Raw genomic sequence first — 24,068 nt, 5'->3', positions numbered from 1 at the left:
TTCCGTAATCGAAGTTATTGTTGGGGTCTCTGCGCTAGAAATCGTCGCATTATGCCCGATATCAAAGTATATATGTTTATACTTGCTGTGAGTTGCAGCTCATCAGGTGCAGGCTTCTCATCAATGAACAATGAAATTAGGAGCTGCAGCATGGGATGTGGTATTTTCATCAATTAGGAAGGCACTCAAGTGACCTCCAAAGCCAAAGGGGCAATTTAACCCGGATGTTGAGAGCAAGTAATCTTACTCTGAAAAAGGAAAAACCCAAAAAAGGGAAAAGTCTGAAGGTTGCGGTTTCTCTTGCCCAAATTCAGTGACAACAAGCAACAAATACTTCCGCATTTCACACGGTTTTCCTTGTCCTGAAGTTTCCAAGAGAAGAAGTGGGTAGAATTCCACAAATGTGGCGCCAAAAATAACATTTGAATGCCAGAAAGGTTTTTATTTCCAGCCGAGTCGCAGACTAACAAGAATGGTGAGAATGAAAAAGGTTGAGGGAAAAAGGCAGTGAAATGAAAATGTAGACGACTCTATTTGGAGGAATTTTTGGTAGGGGAATGTTTCTTCATTTGCGACCGAGTGAACAAGTGACACTTTTTTCGCAGTTGTTTCCACGCGCAGACAGAAAACAAACAAACTGAACCAAAGTTCTGAATGATTTTTCTAAATTGCTTTGTTTGCTCTGCACTTTTCCCCCGTTTTTTCTATTATGATACTGATCCGATTGAATATCGTTGATACGCGTTACAGAACATTAATATTTGATTTTGTTGTTTGTTTTTAATTTACTCGAAAGCAAATTTGTTTAGCCATGCCCATCTCACATGAGAAGCCAGACGAAAGTCATCCAGTTTCCCTTAAACCACCCACTAAATCCCCTTTAACTACTGTCTGATGCACTCCATTGATGGAAATCGATATTCCTGCCACTGGCACTGCACTTAAATTAAATCAGGAGATGAAGTCGGAATACATCTCCTTGAATTGTCTTTCTAAGGAAGCTCCCCTTCTAATGAGTTTCCTTGGAAATGATTCTAATTCCATTAAAAAATCCTTAGGTGCTTATTTATAAATATCTGATATTATTTATGCCTTTAGTTAAGCAGCTTTCCACACGCCCATGCAAATGCGAAAACATCCTTTTTAGTCGGGAACCTTCATCCTCGTAGATTTATATACTCCAGATGCCGGACCAAGTCAGAGGTCAAGGGAAGGGAAATTTCTTGACTCTTCTAGGACGAAAGCTAGTCCGAATAAAAAAGGATTTCACCCATTCGTCCACCGTCCATCTGGTCAGTCGCAGATTCGTTTGATTGCCAAGCAAAATGTGTCTCGAAATACTTGAATTCCATTTATATTTTTCATCATCATCTGAATCAGCTCGCAGCTTAGAGGCTCACATGGTAGGGAAAGGGGGATCCTCCTTGGCTGTGCCAGCTGTTAATATTTTGACAATGATGCATAAGTCCTGGACGGCGGACACAGGACACTCGGCTCCTAATGCCAGACAGACAGTTGGCAAGATGAATGTCGACAGTCGGATGAAATCCGGATCCGAATTTCATATTCAGGCCAGGATTCTGTGCCAGGATACTCTGCCCATTCCTTGTGTTTTCTCGGTTATTGTTTTATTGTTGCCATCGTGCTTAGGCTCCCGTTTAACTGGCACCTTCATTAGGTATTCAAAAATTGTCGAGGTCGGAATGGGGATGTCCAGAGATGGAGTGGGATTCTGGGGTGGAGCCCAACTGTAGTCGTGTCAGAGCGGATTGGGTTGTCCTGGGCCAGGACCAAGTGCACATGTGGATCTATGTGGGAAACTGACTGACAAGGGGCAGAAATGACGACCTGACCTTTAAGGGATTTTCTGTTTTCAGTTTGCAGCATTTGCTGGTCATTCTAGGGACCCCTTTAAGAGCTTAAGGGGATCCATGCAACTCGATTGTGTTTCCCCTAATAACATAAGCTCTTCTAGGTCTTAGCTAGTTAAGGTATTACAGAGGGGGTTCTATTGTTTGTGGTTCCTGTAGTGAGTGAAATTTTCCATTATTTCTCCATCAGAATGTTTAGCCCCCAATCAATTGAATGTCCAAGACAATGGAGTGATTATTGGGCAGCCTTCTGGCATCTCTGTGGTATTACGTGCCCCTCACTCATTGTACTAAGTACAGTCCCCACTTCCGATTAAAATTAAATTTAACTGACGAGGGTCGTACTTTTACCTCCATCCGGTTTTCGTTATCCAACAAATGAGCGAATAATTGTGCGATACAAGTGAGTTACAGCGTTTTAAGAGCTCCAATTGCCAACGGCAGTGACAGCAATTGTTGTCCTGGAGCGTGTTAATGAGTTGTTAAGTTCCCCGAAAGGGACTGCCCACCCATTTAACCCCTTCTGCACCCATCGACCCACCTTAAATCGACATTGTCTGGTGCTCAGCCAGCAGCGATAAATGTCAATTGCAGGACCTCATTATGAATCTGAATCTGCATCGACGGGGGGAGATGAGATGAGATGATGTAGCAGGGCCTATTCAAAGTTCAAGACCCGCTGCGGCTCATTACATGGCCGAAATGCACTGCCGACCAGGAGGAGGATGGTTCAGGAGGACTCAGTTGGCGAACTGCGGACAAAGGACTCCCCAATGCAAACATTTAGAGGGAATCGGGGATATCAGGGGATATCAGGACATGTAGAACAGAGGAGCATGTAGCACATGCAGACTGACTGGTCAGGATGGTCAAGTGGGGGTCATAAATCGAGAACGGCTAATGCCGGAGTGTGTACTTCATCCTGCCTGCTGTTGGCATTCATTGGCACCGGATCTGTCCCCCGGAGACTCGAATTCAAATCGTAAATCGCAGAAAGTGGAATGACTTTAAAGCGCTTTAAAAGTGGAAGGGGTCAAAGAGAGGCCAAGTTCCCGAGTCAAACTTTGTCTGACTTAGGTTGGGATAAACGATTCGGTTGGAGATTTTCCGTTTAACTAAAACGAAATGAAAGAGTGGGAATGAAAAGCGAGGAGAAAGTTCATTGAAATTGACAGCTTTCCACCGAAAACAGGATTCATTTTCAGTGGTTATGTTTTGGTTTATATAGGGGACTTCCAGGGGGTATTTTACATGAAGGAACTTTAACAATGAGTTCTCTACTACAATCTGATATGGAAATGTAAACCACTCTAAATATTTTGTGATTCCTTTAGAAACCCCAATATCTAGGTAAACTTCGGTTGGACAAATATCCCGCTGCTTCTGCTCCTTCTCCTTCTACAAAACACAATGTCAAGACGTCAAACAAATTGATTTATTGCCTCGTCAAAAGCCACAGGTGTCCTTTCTTTCTTTGCCTTGGAATCCCCTTGAAAATTGCTGTCCTCGGTTGTCCTTCCATTGACAGACATTGCGGTCGCCATCTGTGGAATCCTCGCGGTCTAATTTTCACTTTGTGTCCTTCAATGGCCTCCCATAAAGTCGCCGACCTTTGTGGTTTTGGAGCCGTGGAGAGGTCCTCTTCCCTCTTTAATCGATATATATAAATTTTGTTCGGAGTAAGAATTCAATTTTTCACCAAGTTCAAGAAGAAATGGGGGATCTACTCCCCGCTCCACCTGCTAATTCGAATTTAATGCCCTCTGCCAACATGACAAACATGGCAAGTATCCTGTCTGCCAGGTGAATGGCGACAGGTAAGCAGGGAGTTTCGCTTGTTTGTGGTCCTTGTGGGTCCCTGCCCCGTTGACAGTTTAATTGAATCTAAATCCCCACTGTGCCCGACCAGAATGAGCAGAAAATATGTTTTTAATTTCATTGTTTGGTCTTAACCACAAGAACTAAACAAGGAGATTTATGATGGCAAAGGGGGATGTGTGGGGAAAATTTCCACATTTTCCAACGATGAGCCTCATGAAAACTCACAACAAATGTGGAAGTGGCAAGTGCTGCATTTCGCATACATAAAATGCATAGTAGAATTATCATACTCCCCAGGAAACACCATAAAAGCTTCATATTATTCTATTTAAATTTTTTATTTTAAAATGGAGCTTTAAGAGTATGACACCCCTTTGGCTAAAATAATTTATTATCTGCCTGGACCTACAACTAAACAATTTCAAAATTTCCGTTCTGCTCGTGACAGCACAAACTTCGATAACAACAACTAAAGTGACATTTACATGCAGCTCTATATCTCACATTTGTTGCGCAGTTTCGAGATAACTGCAAAAAAAATAAATAAAATAATGTTTTGTAAAATTGTTTCTACTAAACATGGCCTACCTTTTGAATTTTATTACAAATATAGAAAATATATTTCTCGCAGATTTCGGTCCAACGAATTTATTGACATTAAAATCGCATTTGTCTTGCGGCCTGGGTGAAATATGTCAAAAGTTTGGCTGCGGCTTAACTGTTTCTCCAAACGAAATAAATCTAAATTTGGGTCCGGAAAAAAGAAACGCATATGTGAAATCCGGGTGTTGAAGATTTATCGCTGACCCAGTACCATAAGGCAGCTGAAACAATCAACGGAAGCTTCGATACAAAAAACTGCTGTCTCATCTTTAAATTGGCTAAGAAAATAGCGAATACTTGATATGATTTGGTTACATCCTATTCAATTGTGTCATCAGTCAATGATTTTCTATAAGAAATTTTAAGCATCATTTTGTGTACAATTTGATCCATCACAATTTTATCTATTTTCGCCTTCATTCTCATTATACATGGAAAATAATGAGCCTTCAAACAATGTCAAAACTATCGATTTCCTGACACACGAGCATAACGCAGCCTTAATAGAAGATACACTTTAAAAAATTGGAGTTTATACAACATTAAAATTTGTATATCAGAAAACAAAAACAATGTTATTTAATTTCAAGTAATGCAATACATAAATGCTTTTTAAAAATGTTATACAAATATTCCAAAATCTGATCTAAAGCAGAAATGGATTTCCATTAGAAAAATGATATCAGATGATTTAGCAATACTTTGGGATGTATTTTAGTTCTTCATATTAAATTTTAAATTAACTTGATTATAAATATGTATTGTAGTTAATACTGAATAAATAAATAAATAAGTTTTATTATAATAGAGTTTGAATAAGATGCCGATCTATAATGTTTCATTATACACATTATCTTCATTATACCCGTTACTCGTAGAGTAAAAGGGTATACTAGATTCGTCGGAAAGTATGTAACAGGCAGAAGGAAGCGTTTCCGACCCCATAAAGTATATATATTCTTGATCAGGATCACTAGCCGAGTCGATCTAGCCATGTCCGTCTGTCCGTCTGTCCGTCTGTCCGTCTGTCTGTCCGGATGAACGCTGAGATCTCGGAAACTATGAGAGTTAGGCTATTGAGATTTGGCGTACAGATTCCTGAGCTTCTTACGCAGCGCAAGTTTGTTTCAGTAGACTGCCACGCCCACTCTAACGCCCACAAACCGCCCAAAACTGAAACTCCTACAGTTTTGATGCTAGGTAGAAAATTTTAACTGAAATGTATTGTTCTCATCAATACCTATCGATTGACCTAAAGTTTGCCACGCCCACTTAAACGCCCACAAACCGCGAAAACCTGTGACGCCCACAATTTGGATGCTAGATGAAAAATTTGAACTGAAATGTATTGGTGTCGTCAATACCTATCGATTGATCCAAAAATAAATTTGCCACGCCCACTCTAACGCCCATAACGCTTAAATCTGTCTACCGCTTTTTATTTTCGCTTTGCTGCTTGCATATCTCCTTTTCCCTTTGAGTAACGGGTATCTGATAGTCGAGGTACTCGACTATAGCGTTCTTCCTTGTTTTTAATTTAAAATTTAAGTGCCGCAATATATCACATTCTGGATCCTCATTTTTTCCAGTGTTGCAAAACTGCCAACGTTAGTTGGAACCTCTCGAGTCATCAGAACAGAACCGAACACGATGGTACATGGAACATCTCCCCAGTCAAGTGCCAAAAGGCCGACTGCACAATATACACTGTTGGGCATCGAGAATGACACACACACACTACGGCAGCCACGTTGCACATCATTCCGGGAAGCATCCTTATTCCACCCCGTCCTCCAAAGCAACCTCCCCGAACCTAACCACACTATTTATGAAGCCGCCAAGAGCGAAACTTTCAAGCCATAAATATGAATTAGCCATGGGAAAAGTCAAGGAACTTGTCGGATAGTTTCGTTTCATACCCGTTGCCATCGGCAATTATTATGAATTTATTGATTGCCCAATAATGGTCTGATGGCCTGATGGGGTGTGGTTCCCGCTGACATGAGACCCCGGGAGACCTCCACTCGAAAACCCCGCTGCTCTAGGCCACCGAAAATGCTTTTAATCTGATTGCAGGCGCTGGTCACGAAGTTTGCCAGAGGAGGGGGCAGAGATTACTATTGAATAAAAAATATTTATGCACTTGAATGGCGTTAGATAGATAGATGGTGGCCCGGAAAGTCGAGGCCCTGCAAGCAAGTGAAAAACTTTACGGATTATAAATCAAAACTTTCAATTTTCTTTAGCCTCTAGCTTCAGGGTTGTCGCTGGCTGCTTTGCTGACGGCAAACTTTTCCCCAGACACGGAAAAACTTCCCAGCAAAATATACAAAAAAAAAAAGGAAAATGCTTAAGGAAACCGAAGGAAAGTCTAAACGAGTAAGTGAAGAACAATTGATTGATTGACTGACAGGTTTTTGTCGGGGACAAGGAATGGCATTGAATGTGCAAGTATGTTGCAACAAATGTAATTACAGTTTGGGCAACAGTTAAATATTTTATCAACTATTTTATGGCACTCCCACAGACCAATAGATTGAAATAATGTTGAATAATGGTTAATACCTTAAAGATTGAAAGGGATACTAGTTCGTTATTTATGGGAAACTAAGTTTAAATGAGTAAAATTTTATAAATATTTATGAATTGTTCTGTGTAAATTCATGAAGAGGAATTGAAAATGTAAATTACAAATTAATGGTTTTTTAAAAAATGACCACATTCTTTATGCATTTTTTAAATTATTCAAATATTACTTATTATAATTTATGCTCATCCCTAAGTAACATAAAGTTCACTGAGAACCTAGGATACATTTTCGTCCCAATTCCTGGCTAGCTTTTGGTCCTTTCAGTTTTCAACCTCAAGGCATTTCTGCTCATTTAAACGTATCTTAAGAATTTAACCACAGCCCCTGCACACAAGAATACATAAACAGAGAGACAATGAAAATGTTTCATAAAATTACTTGTGAGCCTTTGAAGGTCCTGTTTTTGTGTTGTGTGTTGGTGGTGTGGAATTTCGCCCAAGATATCCTGCCATAACCTTGGCTCGCTGGCGTAAAATGTAATCAAGAAAACATTTAAATGAATGGCAAATTCAAAATTGCATGCATATTTCATATGTGCAGCCACAAAATGCTCATGTAATTGCGCACAAGTTTCCCCCAAAGAGGATGTCAAGGAGTTTTCCCCCAAAAGCGGAGATGGTCTAGGGGCTGCATAAATTCTGCACTTGCCGCATCAAAACTTTGGATGATGACAAAACGAGGGAAATCTGCTCTCAAATGCCCAGGCATGCCTCGAAAATTTGCACATTGATTACAGGCCGTAGGAAGTCATAATTAAACAACAACATCAAAGCAGGAAAACTTTCCATAAGCGAAATTAACACATAATTTGTTTACCAAACACGTCGGCTCTTTAGGAGGAAACTTGACCACACCCGAGGACCTTTGACTTGACTAATTGAAAATTCCAAGTGTCACCTGATAATGCGACAAGGCACAGCACCCAAGTTCCTGCATCTGCCTTCTGACTTTTACACATTAGTGTACAAGTTAGGATTCTGAAGACCTCAGAAATAGCAGACAATCATCCGAATCAGTGATGTCATTTTAGATAGATAGATTTAGATAGAAAAAGAAGCTGGGATAACAAGATACTAAATGAATCCCTAAAATCAAACCTTTTTAAATTCCGGCATATCTTGAAGACTAGTTATATTTTTAAATGCACAAAACAAAGTTGTCTTGATCAAATTGATATTCACAACAATATTTTGTTGTAACATTTTTACCATTGATAAAGTTAAATTGATACTGAACAACAACAGCAGCGTATTTCATAAAAGTGGGGCTACATTTTATAGGCATTTTGCTTCATTGTGAATTTTAATTACCTTATAGCCTTATATGAAATCTATATTTACAAAGAAAATATCACAATATTGAGAAGTAATATTTAAATTCGCTTTTTTGGCCATTACTTTCGGTTTCTAAAAAGGAATCTCTGCCAACACCAATCTCCTATCAACACAACCAACCACATGGAGAAGGACTTCTCCCAGTGGAAGTCGTTAAAAAGTAAAAATCAATTTATGAGTAAATGTTAAGTGAAAAAGTTTTGCCATTAAAAGGCAGCGTAGTGGCAAAAGAGGTGGGCAAAACTTGACAGACCTTGGGATCCAAAGGTGTTGAGGAGATAAATCAATTTGCTTGTTGCACAGTTGCCAGTCGGCAGACCAACAAAAAGGTTTAATTAACGAACAAATGTCATCTGATGCGGGGGCAGCACTTAAGCCCAAGTAGAAGCAACTTTTGTCCGCAATTAGGGCTCGAATGAATGGCAGTGTGAATGAATTACTAACTGACTGAATGACTGAATGCCTAACTGAATGGTGGAAAATGGTTGTGAGCAAGTGCCAGCTGAACAAGCATTCGTTTGGCCAAGTGTTCGATTGTGTGTTAAGAGATTTCTTGTGCTCAATTTAAGCCAAAATCTAAGTTTAATTCGTTGAGGACTTTGGCCAAGAAAAAGATCAATTAAACACAAAGGCTGTTATTTTTGGTTGGACATTTTAAATTGCATGTGTAAGCAAATCAGGTCAAACTGTCATGTTCAAGAAAAGGGACTACGATAAAGTAAAACGAATGTAAAAGTCTTATCATGGATGAAATCTAATCTTTTGTGTTCTATACTCCATCAATAGGAATTAAGTGACAAGCAATTGTTTCAATCTTACAAAGATTATCCAACGAAATTACATAAATTTTGGAACAATTGAAAGCCTTTCATTGTCGTTGTTGGGGAAAAGCTCAAATCTAAGAATATACCACCAGGAAAAGAGCAAATGGCATTTAGTTTACCCACTTAAGTGTCAGAAAATTTCAACGAAATTGAAACCAAAAGCCAACAACTAACAAACCGAAAGCGAATAAATTGTCACTTGCCAGTTGCTTGAATTGAAAGTGCAAATATTAACATTCAAAGCAAGCCAACACTTGTGGAATATATATATTTGGACAGGGGTGTTCGGAGCTCGTCGTTTTGGCCGGCTTACAACAATGTCCCAGTGTCGAGAGTATCCTTGAGTACTAGACCGTCCTCGGCAGCCTGACAGCCTGGCAGCTTGAATTCCCAGCGATGTTCGCACTCAATCTCTGCGTGCCTGCCGACTGCAGGCAGTCCTCTTCAGAAATCAAAAGTTGAATGCGAAAGCAGGGCAAACAATGAGTAAGTGTTACCATTGCCAGTGCTAAGGCCACACAGAACAAAACTTTACGATTTTGCAATCATTTTAGACTGTATATCAGATAATTAATCAGAAATATATGTAAAATGTAGGTAATGTGGTTTAAAAACCTTTATAAAAGTGCCTAAAAGTATGCAATAAAAATAAAAAAGTCTTCTTGCGGCCTGAAAATATACTGTTGCATACTTTTAAACACATTTTTAATCATTTTGTGAATTCTACAGTGAAAAGAGTAGTTCAAACATGAGAACAAACTTTTTTTGATATTATTCAATCAAACAAAAAATGAATTTTAAATATATATTTTAGCTGTGAATATTTAATTCATATGGAGCTGATTTTTTTGTCTGCACAAGCACCGCAGGATATCAAATAATATTTGAACTGGCATCTCAACCCGAGCGCCGGATGAACATTTTGCATTCGTGTTGACACAGGCCTGGGATTTCGCAGAGTCGAGTGTTAATCAAATTAGTAGCAGGTCAATGCAAATGGCAAACAGCAGACTGCAAATAGCAAATGCATGTGAGCTATTTGAACAATGTCGCCTGGCAACGTTAAAATAACCAGGCCTAATCTCCAGAAGGGGAAACTCATTAGTTCCCAGGCTCAAGTGCTTAAAACTTGGACCACCCGGAAGTATTTAGGGTTACCTCCATTACCCATTACCATTTCCCATTATAAATAATTAATGGTTGTTTAAACTTATAATGTGTTAACCTCTTAACGCAAACCCAAGGGCATTTATTTTTTGGTGATTATTAAATAAAATGGGCAAACTCATTAACCTAATATTAACATTCAGAACACATGCCTTCACAAAATGAAAATTCAGCAGAAATCTTTAAGAGCCAATTAGCCGAATGCATCCAGGGCTCAAAGTTCACATTTCACATTCGAAATTAATTTAATTAACTCCATAATGAGTGTGACACAGAATGCCGCATCGAGATCCATTTTCAATCAACCCACGTACGTCATAGCACATTTTGTGCAACTAAAGCAAAATTGAGAGATATGTGAAGATTATCACATTTCGGGGGGATTACTATGTTGTGAGTAAAATTGGGAATTTCACTTCCATTAGGCAAAATGCTTTTGCCGTTTTGGCCGTTGAGTAAATTTACCCACCGAATTTATCCATATATTTGGGCAAAAAATTATGAAATTCAATGAATTATTTATTTAGCAGGTGGTGCTGACTGAATAAGCCCGCATTTTCCAATTAACACGAAACAGCCAAAACAAATACCCGCCGAGAGTGGCATAAATTTAAATTGAATAAATATATGTGTGTCAACTTTAAGCCGATTAATGACCAACGGAAAGCGAAACGCCATGGCTACCTATTAAAATCAATTAAAATGCCCATGCTAGCCAAATGAGCGCCGGTGGGAGTTAAAATTTAAATGCCTTTATCCCAGTTGGGCAATAAATTTCGTAAAATCAAAATGACAATTTCCCGAAATTGTTCTCCGTCATTAAAAAGTTCAATTATCATCATCTCGGGCAATCATTTGCCACAGCCTTCCACAAACAATGGCCATAAATTCCACAAATTACAAACTTTAAATTGAGTCATAAAAGTGCACACAAAAATGATCGTTATATTATTTAATTGATGGCTCACATCACGCTTTTACCTTCCATCGTTCGAATTAATCTCACCAAGTTAAATGTGATTAAAATTCAATCCTGCCAAATGTGTATACATATAATTAAAATTTATTTTTTATTTGCATACATATTAAGCATTATATGTAAGCCAGGTGCCGACTTTTGTTTACATCTGCATTCAGATTTTAATTGACTTGGTAAATAATAAAGCAAGCCCATTCAGTTTTTGCATCCGCGAGTCATTATAAATAATCGCAAAAAGGGATTGTTTCAGATTTATAAATACACAGATGATTAAATGAAACTTGGATTTGGATATAAATTTAAATTGCATAAACCTATTGATACATTTTTAACTAAAGAAGAAGATTCACATTTTTAAAGTATATGATTTTTTTAGGAGCATCTCAAAAAGGAACTTAAAGAGCAACCACAAAAGCTTTTCTTTATTCAACGCAAAACCTTTTTTTCACACCCCATAAAAAAGTAAAAAGGAAGATCTAAATAATCAGAATCATAAACATTTGACTAAATGGTCTGAGGGCATAGCAAATCGCGTCCATGGGCATGAAGTAAAAACTAAAAACCATGAAGTGGTTGCCGAATAAAATATTAAGCATTAATATTCACACCCTTCTCACCCTGCGAAGGTTCACGACGGGGTCATGACCTGGCAATTGCCACCTTCAACTGGATGCCAATCCCAGCTGACTGGGCCTGACCTTTTTGGCAAAGTGAGCGGCAATAAAAGTTTAAATAGAAGTGCCAACAAACCACAACAGCACTCATCACGCTCCAACGCCATCGTGGGCACCCTCGGAAAATGGGGCAGGTAGAAGTGGGCCGGAAAAGCGGAAAATCCCCCGAAATATACAAAATAAAATAAGGAAACAGGAAACCTCAAAGCAGACAAGCTAACAGGGATTAGTGGAAAATTTGCTCGAAGCAGTAAAGTTTAAAATATATTTTTGGTTGGCCTTCGTTTGCCAAAAATTCAAATCGATAAACCAAAAGCCAGAGTGATTGAGTACTTTAAAAGTGCATTTTCACCTGAATGAAAAACCTTTAATTATTTTTAACTTAACAGGGATCAGTGGAAAATATGCTCGAAACAGTAATATCCAAAATATATTTATAGTTGGCCTTCGTTTGCCAAACAACCAAATTGATAAACCATAAGCCAGAGTGATTGAGTACTTTAAAAGTGCTTTTTCACCTGAATGAAAAACCTTTAATTATTTTAATTTAGCAATGTGCCAAAATATGCAAATTATTTTCTAATCTGACACTCGCTAATTTGCTTATGAATGCAATGGCACGAAAGTGTTAAACATTACATTTTCAATAATCTGATTATAAATGGAAATTGTTTTATGCAAATTGCAATAATGAAATGGACAGAGGCTTTAATTCTCGATAAGCTTGCGATTCGCAGGGGATTTTCATGCAGAAATATTAAATAATATAAGTATTTAATTGCATACACATAAAGTATCTAATATTTGTAGTTTACCATTTAAGCAAAGCTTTGTTAATCAACCACATTTTTTCAATACTGGCTACATTAGCTCGCCAAAAACTCAGAAAAACTTGTTAAAAAAATATAATTCCACTCGCCTTTGTGGCTCTTTTTGTGCAATTTTCCAGCATTGTGCGGGGTTAAAGAGTAGAAGTAATAATACTCAAATAAAACATTTACAGGCACAGACGACGAAAAACTGCAAATGACATGCCAAAAGGGGGAAAATTCGAGTAGGGGAAAAGCGGAAAACTGCGGTTGGACCACAAAAACAGGGCAGACTGGCTGCCATCGTCTCTTGTCGTTTGTCGTTTGCTCGAGTCAAGTGGAGTTGAAGGAGCTGCAAGTGCACTTCATTTCGTAGCCCCCCTCGGCACTTCAAAATCCCCCTTTTGGAAACCCCTTTCAAGCCCCTTTCATAGACCCCTTTGAACCCCTCTTTCCGAAGCAGTTGCCTCATAAATTGAAACCGAAAAAATTCGCTTGTGCCAGGCACTTGGAAAGGAGACAGCCTACAGCAAATAGATAAAGACAGAATCTAAGAGGGGAAAGGTGAAAAAGGGGGTGAAGGGGTACACTCATAAAAACAAACGCTTAATGAATCCCTAAAAAAAGTGTTAGCTTTAATAAGAAAAATCATCATAGGTTACAGAATTTATCAGAATTCTTATTCTAGTTTTTTCTGCCCATATTAAAAGTATATAAAAATTAACTTAACATTAGAGAATTAATCAGAACACAATATTTTTGAGTAGCTAAATATTTAAAACGAACTATTTGAATCACTTGCAAACGATGAATGGAATCTCTCCTTTATAAACAATTTAATTTTGGGGCGAATATTATATGGAAATTTAGATAGCTTTGTTTTATAGATTATCTACTATCGACTTACAAATTCAAAAATATTTAGAAAAACATATTTCATTATAATCTGTTTGGAATAAAATAATAATATTAAGTAACCTTAAACTTGTTAGCCACAAAATCGCTAAGATCTCGATATTTCATTTAATAAAATTGTTTCTAAAACACATAAAAATATTTCTCAGAGTGCATGGATGTGCTGAAAATCGGATTTCAGGTGGCAGCAACATTTAGTTCACTTTACCAATTTCCTTCCCCATTTTCCCGCGATCCGCTCCACTTCACTCCATCCGACAAAACAACAAAACCGCAAATGCGACAAAAGCAGAATGCAATTCGCACTTGAAACTCTGTGGCACTCACAGGAATAACAACAACAACAACAAACACAATGGCAGGATGCAAAGGAAAGATCCTTGCTAGAGTGAGATGGCGACAACGAGCATACTTTTGTGGTAAAAACCAAAAAAAAAACACAATTTTCGCAGGCAAAACTCCGCGTTTGCTTTTCCACTTTTCTTTTTCTCAGCCGCAAACTGCTGCCACCGTTTCTTTATTATTTTTTTTGGCCCCCCAATTTGCTGCAGAAAATGAAAATTTAAATTTTTAACCAACGCCGAGCAGGCTGGCCAGAAAGTTTTGCTGCCACAGTTTTTGCTGCCGCCGCTGCAGCTGGGAAATTTCACACATTTCCCACAGCGCATTTTCGCAACCTGTTTTTTTTTGTTTTTGTCACCGAACGGAGGAGAACGTCAAGCTGTTCGGCAGAGTGATGAATGGAATGGAAACCCCTCGCAGTCGCTTTAATTTAACGTAATGAAAAGGGAAACCGGGAAACTGGGAAACCGAATGAAGTGTGATTGAAGCTCGAAAGCGGTACCAGCTCCTTGTAGAGCATGTTGAGCATGTGGAGCTTCCTGGGGCAGGATACTTTTGGGTTGGGTTTTGTTTCGCTTTGCTTACGAGCTAACACCAGTCATCAGCACACTGTGGCCCCGGGCCAGGGAATGCACATCCGACACCGTGTATCCCGGCCACTTTCCCCGGCTTTCCCATTCTGTCAGCATGCAACAAATGCCTCGAGTGCATAACTGCCTGCCAGGCTGCACACGGTGAGAAAATATTTAATTATATATAAAAGGACAGCATACTCGTACCTTGAATAATTAAAAAGTTAGACAAAAAAGTGAGTCCCAAGATCATTATGTAAGGGTTGTATTTTACAAACATTTCTAGTAGTAACATTTTGATTTTTACTTTTTAAAAATGTTCTGTCTCTTCAGGCGCTTTGAAATCCCATTCAAATGTCATTTCAGGTGACCAAAAGTATGCAGCCATATATTTGAGGCCCAGAATAACTTTAAAAAGCGTCTGTCATTCGTTTGTTGCATACTTTTAGGCACCTAAAATTAAAGATTTTAGAGATTTTAGAATTCTAGTTATATTGTGCCACACAGCTTCTTAATTTGGTTGTTTGTCCTAACATTGGAATCTCATACCATTAAGGTTAAACATATTTTATTTTTATAATTAAAATTAATTTTTTTTATTAATTATGCTTTGTTCCACCAACTATTTTTCGCTGTGTAGGCTCTAAGCACTGACTTTCACCCCTACTCCGGCATAAATCATGGCTGGCATTTGCATGTTCCACAACCTCCTCCTGCATTCAGCTAATCTTCCTCCTGGCCAAGTGGGAAGTGCATCCTTTGTATGCCTTTTGTTTGCTTTTCATGTACTTGCTCAATTAAAAAATTGCCCTAGTAGGGGCAATTCGGGTTCGCCTTGTCGGGCAATTAATATGTTTGGTCTCCGTTGGATGGCATTTTTAATTGCATTTTCACACGAAATGCAGTCATTTTCCTTTGTCTGGGATTTTCACACCTATAAATATGTAAATTTTTCCTTTCACCTGCAGTGAAAGGAGAACGTGGCTCATATTTCCCTAGATAATATTAATTGCGGCTGCATTTGTGGGACTTTCTAAACTGACCCCTATTCCCCTATTTAAAGTTCAATCTGCGTGTCTTGGAGTACGGAAAAATGAAAAGAAAATTCTGTAGAGGTAAACCCTAGAGCCTTTTGCTTTCGTCCTCAGCTTAACAGCAACTGATTCTTTATTTGGCTGAATAGAATAGAGTTTGCTTCGTTTCTGTCGTTCAAAAAGCCGAAGTTTAAATTCTCCCGTGGAATGGAAACGCAGGCGCTAACTTTAATTTCGAAAGCCGAGAGAATCTCTCCAAGGAAAAGAGAAATTCAGAGAAATAAGTAAAAACTCGGAGTGAGATTTATGTCTTATAAGACTGAGAATTAGTCTTTAAAAATGCACCATATTGATGGGTTGTTTTATAATCTGTTAGAAAATAGTAATAAACTAATGACAATGAATTGGATTTGACTTGAATTTCATTTTTACCTTTATGGTCTTAGTTCAAAGTTGCTAAAACACTTTTAAACAGATTAAATAATTAAATAAATTATATATATACACTTTCGTTTTTCTTTTTAATTTTTATTTCTGCATATTAAGGGACCTCACAGCTCTTACTCGATTCATTTTTATATTTTGATTAAAATTTTAGGTCATGAAGCTCAACTGCATTTCTTTACATTGTTCTACTCCTCTTTTTCTATCTCAATCTGCATTCCATTTCAACCATGTACATATTTTTGTTTTATAATAAAAATAAATCTCAACGTTTATTTACAGCCAGCACTGGGATGAAAATTCCGCAATCTGGTAGGGGAAAAAATATTTTTAATTTTGCTGATTGTAGTTGCCTATAACAACAACTACACCTACAAAGGTAAACGAGAAAATTCTTATCAACAAGCGTTGCAAAAATGTATGCAATTAAAAACTCAGAGCTTACAAGAATCAAAAAGAAATGAAAAACGAATAAACTTTTAAAAGACTTTTGGGAAGACCTGCAAAAAAAAATGTAAATTCAGCAAAACAAACGTAAGAGAAATTAAAAGAAGACCAAAGCAGGTTCTAGGAATCATTGGATTTTAATTAACAGCAAAAAAAAAAAGGATAAAGGCAAAAACCGTAAACAAAGCCAAAGGACCTTTGGCATTGGTAAAAAAAAGGATACACATATTATGTTCACTTTGTAATTTCGGTTTTTGTTTGTTTTTTAGCTTGCTCAGTGACTTTGGTTGCTAGTTTGGTTTGCCCTTAGTTGGCAGTCAATGATCACAGAATGATTGCATTTTTGTGGAATTTCTTTTACTTGATTCCAAACTCAGTGGTAATTAAACAATTCATTTGTCAGGATTTCTTTGGAAGTTTAAGCAAGGAATTTGTAAACGCTTTCTATTTTTCACCAAAACTTAAGCTGTACTAAAGTTACTAAAGAAACACAATTTAGTTGGAAAAATAATCTGTTGAGTAGATATATTTTTTATTATTATTAACTAGGATAATATTATATACTATCGGTTATTAAAAACAAAGCAAATAATACCCTAAAGTGCAAACCTATTTAATACTGATGTTATAACTTTCAGAAAAGGCATATTCCATTGATAAACAAATGCATTACTTTGCTTTTTTTGAGTAACACAGTAAAAATAAAGACAATTTAAATTTTGTTTTAAAAAATGCCATCTAAATTCCTTTTTTCACAGAGGCTTTCTTGAAATCTCTGGTCGCTGGAAAAACACACGAGTGCCGCCAGACTCGGCGATGAATCAAGGCCCCCAGGATGCATTGCGGCACATATGCACAGTACAATCCCCCATCAGCCTGTCGAGAATCCTTTCCAGTCGCTGGCGACACACGCACCGGGTCAATTTCATGCAACACAAACAAGGAGAGCAGCACTGGAACGGGGAAAGTCCGGGCTTTCTTGCATGGCGGACACGTTTTCCCCTTGATTTTTCCATCGCTTTTCCCCACCATTTCTTTTGAGGGGCAGCCAGGCGGGCAGAAAGGCGACCAGGTGCTCAGCTGTAACTAAACGTCCGTTTCAACTTTGCCACCTGATGGTCCCTGCTCCTTATTTCCTGGATTTTGGACTTTGGAAGGGGATGCGGCAAGCGGCAAGTGGCACATGTCAGTTGCTGGTCACGTCGGATGCTGGGGCATAATTGATAGTTCAATCTGTTGCAGATCAAACGCTTGACAGCAGCCAACAGATCAAGCTGAAAAATTGTCCAAGACCAAGCTTGGACGAAAAGGAGGGAGCATTTGGTTATGGGTATCTGTACGTCGGGAATGCCTTTAACTACATTTATTTAAATGAAATGGGGTTGGGATAATTCGAAAAAATAGTTTAGAAATTTAATTTTAGATTACTTTTAAATCTGCGAATTGAAATATTTATAATTTTAATCATCTAAAATTCTATTCCAAATTTAGAAAACAAACTCTTTTAAAATCTCTTTAAAATCCTGCACTTTTTCTGCCTGCAACTTTATATATATTTTTAATGGCTTTGTCTTTCAGGCTGCACTTTGTATTTCCCAAGTTTGTGAGCGTTTTTCAAGCCAAAAACGCCTGGGGAGGGTGCGAAAAAAAAGGATAATAACATCTTTCAGCCAAATAGATTTTTATGCTTTTAAGTAATTTTCCGCACAAATTGAAAGTCCCCGAGCAACTGCAGTGTTCATTCTTTAATATAGAACTAGAATATTTTTCAGGATTTGAAAATCAAAAAATATATATATTTTTCTTTATATTTTTTATGCACCCTCTTTGTTTTCTACTCATGTTTTGGCGCTTAATTTTAATGGCGTGCTGCGCATTAAACTTCTGGCTTCATTTATGTTTATATACGCATTTTTATTTGTGTAATTTACGCGTCGAGTGCTGATCATAAATTGCGACACGAACTTCGGTGTCGGAAAGCTCACGTTGCCCCATTAAAGTCCTAACAAAAGCAGGAACTCGAACAAGAGCAATAAGTGTAATAACAACAGCAATAAGAGTCACAAAGGGCTCACACAAAACACATGCGAACAGAATAAAATGATTTACCTTCCCAATGAAGGAATATAAAATGACAATAATTTTCGGAAAGAGGCGTGTCTGGAAATACTCAAATACTATAAGTACGCGAAGAAAACCCCCAAAAACCTTCCTGCAATATTTCTTTAAGATTAACCTTTGTAAACAAAACAATCCATGCCGTCATTCTTATCTTCCATACGTAATTGGTTTATCAAAAGAATATAATATTACGGAAATCAATTCATCAATGCCTCTGCCTGCTCGTGTTGATATGGTACTTAAACTAAGTAATTCAGTAGATGAAGATAACAAAAAATTCACATATTAACCACATGCGATGATTTATAATAATAGACCAACAAGAACGATTTCCTATGAATTTCAAAGAATTTCTAAATAAATCTAATCTAATAAAGGCAGGGACATCATATCAGAAGAGACTTCTAGCTATGGACAAGACAGTTGGCCCAGTTATGAAGTCAGTGTAGAATTAACAGTGGAAGGGGAAAGACTTCTTTAAAAAAATACAATACAAAGTGAAGAAGAAAACTGTTATGGAAGGTAAACCTAAGAATTCCTTAAAAAGAATATATTGTGTCAAAAAAGGAGCTTCTTAGATGTGCTTGAAAATAACTTAAAGAAATCTTAAATACTAAAGGTGCAAAAATATAAAAATGTTTCTAAAAAGTGTACTTTACGATACAAATAATAATAATAGAACATTCAAAAACAACTATGCCTAACCTTTCTTTTATAAAAATATCCAACTTTCTCAAGCAGTTAAAGAGGCGTTTAACCTTTTTTTAAAGAATTATCTTGAAGTTGAGTAATTAATTCTAATCTTTGGAGTGCTTTCTTATTTCAGTAACGATTTCCAACGTCTTGCCGGGATTTCTGGTGGTTATAGCCGTGCTCTGGAGCTGGCAGCTAAATGTTTTAGCCCTGCCCAAGGTCGAACCCCGTCATGAAACCTGTAACAATGAGCAGCGATACGAAAACCAGGTGATGTGCGAAGGCAAGAGTTTCGGGGCCTTAGTTCCCTATCCGGATAATTGTAGTCTCTTTCTGGTGTGCGATTGTCTATATCCAACGGTGAAGTTGTGTCCAGCAAATCTCTGGTGGGATAACAAGACTCAGCAATGCAATTATCCCCAAGCCGTGGATTGTATTTACTATACGATAGAGACCCCAGTGCCCACTGATGGAACTACCAAAATAACCCCACAATCAACATCCAGTACTGAAAAGATGACCACGGAAAGTTCTACGTCTACTCCTTCTAGTTATTCTCCAACTTCCAGTTGGGATCCACCACCTGCACCGCCCGGAATTTCAGAAGATTTCTGTCATAACTACAAGGATGGCTCACTCCATTCGTATCCCTACAATTGTCAGGCCTACATAAACTGTACTCATGGCTACCCTGTGCTTAATTATTGTATAGAAGATAAGCTCTTTAATATAATCTTGGGCATTTGTGATACTCCCGATGAAGTGGATTGCGATGAAAGGCCTCTACCCACAACCACTACAGAAATACCACGCACTTCAACCACTGAGGAGGATGGGGTATGCGGTCCAACTCCGGAGGGTGTAGAAGAGGATTATTGTATGCCCAAAGGAAACGGTTTCTATGAGTATCCCTACAATTGCAGTGGGTACTTGGTCTGCAAGAATGGTTGCACGGACTTGGATTACTGCCAGCCAGACAAACTCTTCAATACCTGGCTACACATATGCGATACTCCCGATTCGGTGTGGTGTGATCCCTCGCCATATCCTACAACTCCACGAACTACCGAGAAACCAACCACTCCTTCAATAACTGCAACGCCTACAACTCTTCCTTCCGAAGGATCAACTACAACTGTAAGATCTACTACAACCACAGAAATTATTTCGACCACTACACCTGCACTTCCCTCGGATGTGGATCCTGATGACTGTAAGGGTCAACCTGACGGCACTATTTTCGCCTACATCGGAAATTGTTCCGAGTACTTGATTTGTAGAGACCATCAAGTGGAGATGGGTCGTTGTCCTCTAACCACACTTTTTAATCCCGATTTGCTGCTATGCGATGATCCTAAAGATGTTGTGTGCCTTGGAGACCGCACAACAACACCGATTCCAACAACTGAGTCCACTACAACCACTCAAAGAACCACTACAACAACGACAACCACCACGGCAGCCACCACCTTAGGACCCGATCAACTTTGCGAGGGCCAGGAGATGGGAGCTTCTTTTCCTTATACAGAAGATTGCAGCAAGTATTACCTGTGCTTGGGTGACGGAAAATGGGCTCTGGCACCTTGCATATATGCAAGCTACTTCGATCCTACGACAGGTCAGTGTGGACCTAATGTGGCGCCCGATGCTTGTAAGGCCTCACAAGCTACCACCACCACAACAACAACTACAGAAGCCACAACGACCGAAAAAATTACCACCCCCAAGACCACAACTCTGGAACCCTTAACCACTCAAAAAACAACCACAACTGTGTCTCCAACCAATGGAATTTGTGGTGGTTTGAATGAGAACGAGAATGTAGCTTATCCCAACAAATGCAACAAGTATATTGTGTGCGTTTCACCAATTCCCATAGCCTTTTTCTGTCCCGATGACACATTCTTCAGTTCAAAATTACAGAAGTGCATGGATAGTTGGGAGGAGAGTGATTGTGAGGGAGATCATATCACTACGACGGTAGAACCAGGCTATACAAGACCACCTCCGGAACCCACCATGTGCACAAATAGCAGTCGGAATACCTTCCCATATCCCGATAACTGTCAATGGTTCATACGTTGTGTGGATAATTACATTTACATGACGGATGTTTGTAATTGTGGGGAGTACTACGATCCAATAACTGAAAAATGTGGTGCGGATGTTCCATCAGATGCCTGTCGATGGGATTACACTTCAACCACATCTACCACCACTGAACATACTACTACCACACCTGTTACGAGACCACCACCTCAGAAAGGACCCTGTGACGATGTTGACGATGGTGATCTTGTCTCCTATCCTAACGATTGCTCAAAATACATAAAGTGCGATAGACCCATTCCAGAGGCGTTCGATTGCGATAAGGGTGATGAGTTTAGTGTGGAGCTAGGAAAGTGTGTGGATGCTTCGCTGGCTAACTGTTCGATTAAAACCACTGCCAGGCCATCGCAATCGACAACGACTCCAAGTGAAGAAGAAACGACTTCAAGCACATCTGAACCAACAAAGGAGTCTTCTACTATATATACAACTGAACCTACAACGGTATCTTCCACAGCATTAACAACAGAATCAACTACAGAATCAACAACAGAATCGATAACGGAATTAACAACAGAATCATCAACGAAATCAACAACGGAATCGTCAACGGAATCATCAACGGAATCAACTACGGAATCAACAACGCAATCAACAACAGAATCATCCACTGAATCGTCGACAGAGTCAACGACAGAATTATCAACTGAATCAACGACAGAATCATCTTCAGAAACTAATACAAAACCCTCAACAGCTTCCACAACGACCGAGCCAAAATCTTCCACAACAGAATTGGGAACAACCACCTCAGAAGCTTCCACTACCACGAAACCTTCTGGGGGAATCTGTGAAGGAAAGACGGACAACTCTTTGGAACCATATCCTAGAAATTGCAGCAAGTTTATAAAGTGTCAATATCCGATACCCGTTGGCTACGACTGTCCAAATGGTTTGGAGTTCAGTCCCACGGAATTATTGTGCATGGATCCCGAATTAGCTGGTTGTAGTGCGAAGATAACCACTCCAGTTCTGACAACTTTGACCACCGAATCTTCGACCACTAAGGAGCCTATCACTACAACTACACCATTAACAACAGTTTCAACAACTACTACAGACTCAACAACACCACAGACCACGGAATCAACAACAGTTTCAACCACTAGCGATATTACTTCTACAGAATCAACAACAGTTTCAACAAATTCCGATACGACCACCACCGAATCAACAACAGTTTCAACAACTCCAAGGACAACTTCCTCAGAATCCACAACAGTTTCAACAACTCCCGATATAACAACCACAGAATCAACCACAGTTTCAACAACTCCGAAGACAACTACCACCGAATCAACAACAGTTTCAACAACAGAATCGACAACAACAACTGTGCCACCCCCAACAACTCTGGATCCGTACACCCCCAATATTTGTTGTGGCCGAGCTCTAGGAACTGTGCTTGCCTATCCCAATGATTGCAGTCGATATGTCGTTTGTGATTATCCCATTCCATATGCTGTCTTTTGCGAAGAGGGGACGGTCTTCGATGATGAACTTCTTAAGTGCACATCTATGCCAAATGAAAGGTGTCTATATATGGATTATTAAATAAAGTGTATTAATAAAGTAGAAAGAAAAGCAATACTGCATTTCCCACCTTTCGTTTCTTTTCACCCCTCAAAATCAATTGTCCAAATGCACAAATGCTCAGTTATTGAGAATCGCTTAACATATTTTTTTCAATCCGTCACTTTTAGGGCTTTTTAAGTCCTTTTTCAAGTGCTAAGCATTTTACCAGTTTTTGTATCAATTACATGCAACCCCTTTTCCGTAATTTGTCGCAACAAAACGAAAGTGGAAACGATACGAAGCCGAACTAAACCAAATAAGGAAAAAAGATAATTTACCACTTAACACAGTCGATTCCCCCGACAGGTAACAAGACGATTGAATTGTAGAGCCTTCTGGCCAAAGGATTTCGAAGGAAGACCCTCAATGGGACAGGACTTTTAGCAACAGGCTAAAAGCAATTTCCCCTTGACAAAGCCAAGTATAATATCTGCTCGCTTACAAGTTTCAGCCATTTATCGTAGTTTGATACTGCCACTGCCTTTCTTGCCCCTGAGCTCAGACCCTCGGAAGCCCGCCTAATCAGATTTGGGGTTGGCCACATAAAAACACAATTGCCAGGGAATTATCCTTGGAGTGTGAGGTGGCAGTCAGGACATACATTCATACATATACAACTGGGGGTAAATATAACAAGCACCAGGATAAGTTGTTTAGCTTTGTTGTTGGACAAATCGAGGAAAAGAAACCACGGCAAGTTATGTATGTGAGTAGCAATGACAGTAACGACACAAAATGAACACAATTCGAGCAAATTGTTTGGCAATAATGTTAACTTAATGCGTTCCATTTGTCGCTCCTCAATCGATAGACACGCGCGAAGGCGCTCCTTCAAGTGATTTGTAACGCTTTGATAGCTCCCCAGGATAAACAAGGATTTCAGTTCGTGTCCACAGGGATAATCGTGGAGAAGCCCACAAATTCGAGCAACAAGTCACTTGAATTTCATTTCATTTAAGATAAGACTTTGCCCTACAGTCAGACCGATTAGATGATTTTCAATACGATTTTCTTATTAAATGCTCATAAATTAAATGCCGATTTGCTGGGTGTCGTCGGAAACTGAATCTCGATGCCAAGCAGGGTAATAAAAAAACAATTTCGCCTAGATTTGCCTAGACTTAGTTGAATCAGAGCCAAAAGA

The 24,068-nt window shown here is 38.8% G+C and overlaps 1 protein-coding gene across 1 annotated transcript; it reads left to right on the top strand.

Moving 5' to 3' along the window:
• Positions 1-1,457: 1,457 nt before the first annotated feature.
• On the top strand, positions 1,458-22,903 carry LOC108012233 (mucin-2). Its single transcript, XM_070996771.1, has 2 exons — positions 1,458-1,737; positions 19,374-22,903. The coding sequence occupies exons 1-2, from the start codon at positions 1,458-1,460 to the stop codon at positions 22,901-22,903; spliced, it is 3,810 nt and encodes a 1,269-aa protein (XP_070852872.1).
• Positions 22,904-24,068: the final 1,165 nt, after the last annotated feature.

This window comes from Drosophila suzukii, chromosome 3 (assembly GCF_043229965.1).
Source record: "Drosophila suzukii chromosome 3, CBGP_Dsuzu_IsoJpt1.0, whole genome shotgun sequence".
NCBI lineage: Eukaryota > Metazoa > Arthropoda > Insecta > Diptera > Drosophilidae > Drosophila > Drosophila suzukii.
Note: the sequence above shows the minus strand (reverse complement) of the source record. Positions and strands in the feature narration are given on the sequence as shown.

Excerpts from the sequence above, each read along its gene's own strand:
- LOC108012233 (XM_070996771.1), top strand. The coding sequence starts at position 1,458 with ATGCATAAGTCCTGGACGGCGGACACAGGACACTCGGCTCCTAATGCC. Across the intron at positions 1,738-19,373 it reads AGATGGAGTGGGATTCTGGG|TAACGATTTCCAACGTCTTG; the intron begins GTGGAGCCCAAC and ends TTCTTATTTCAG.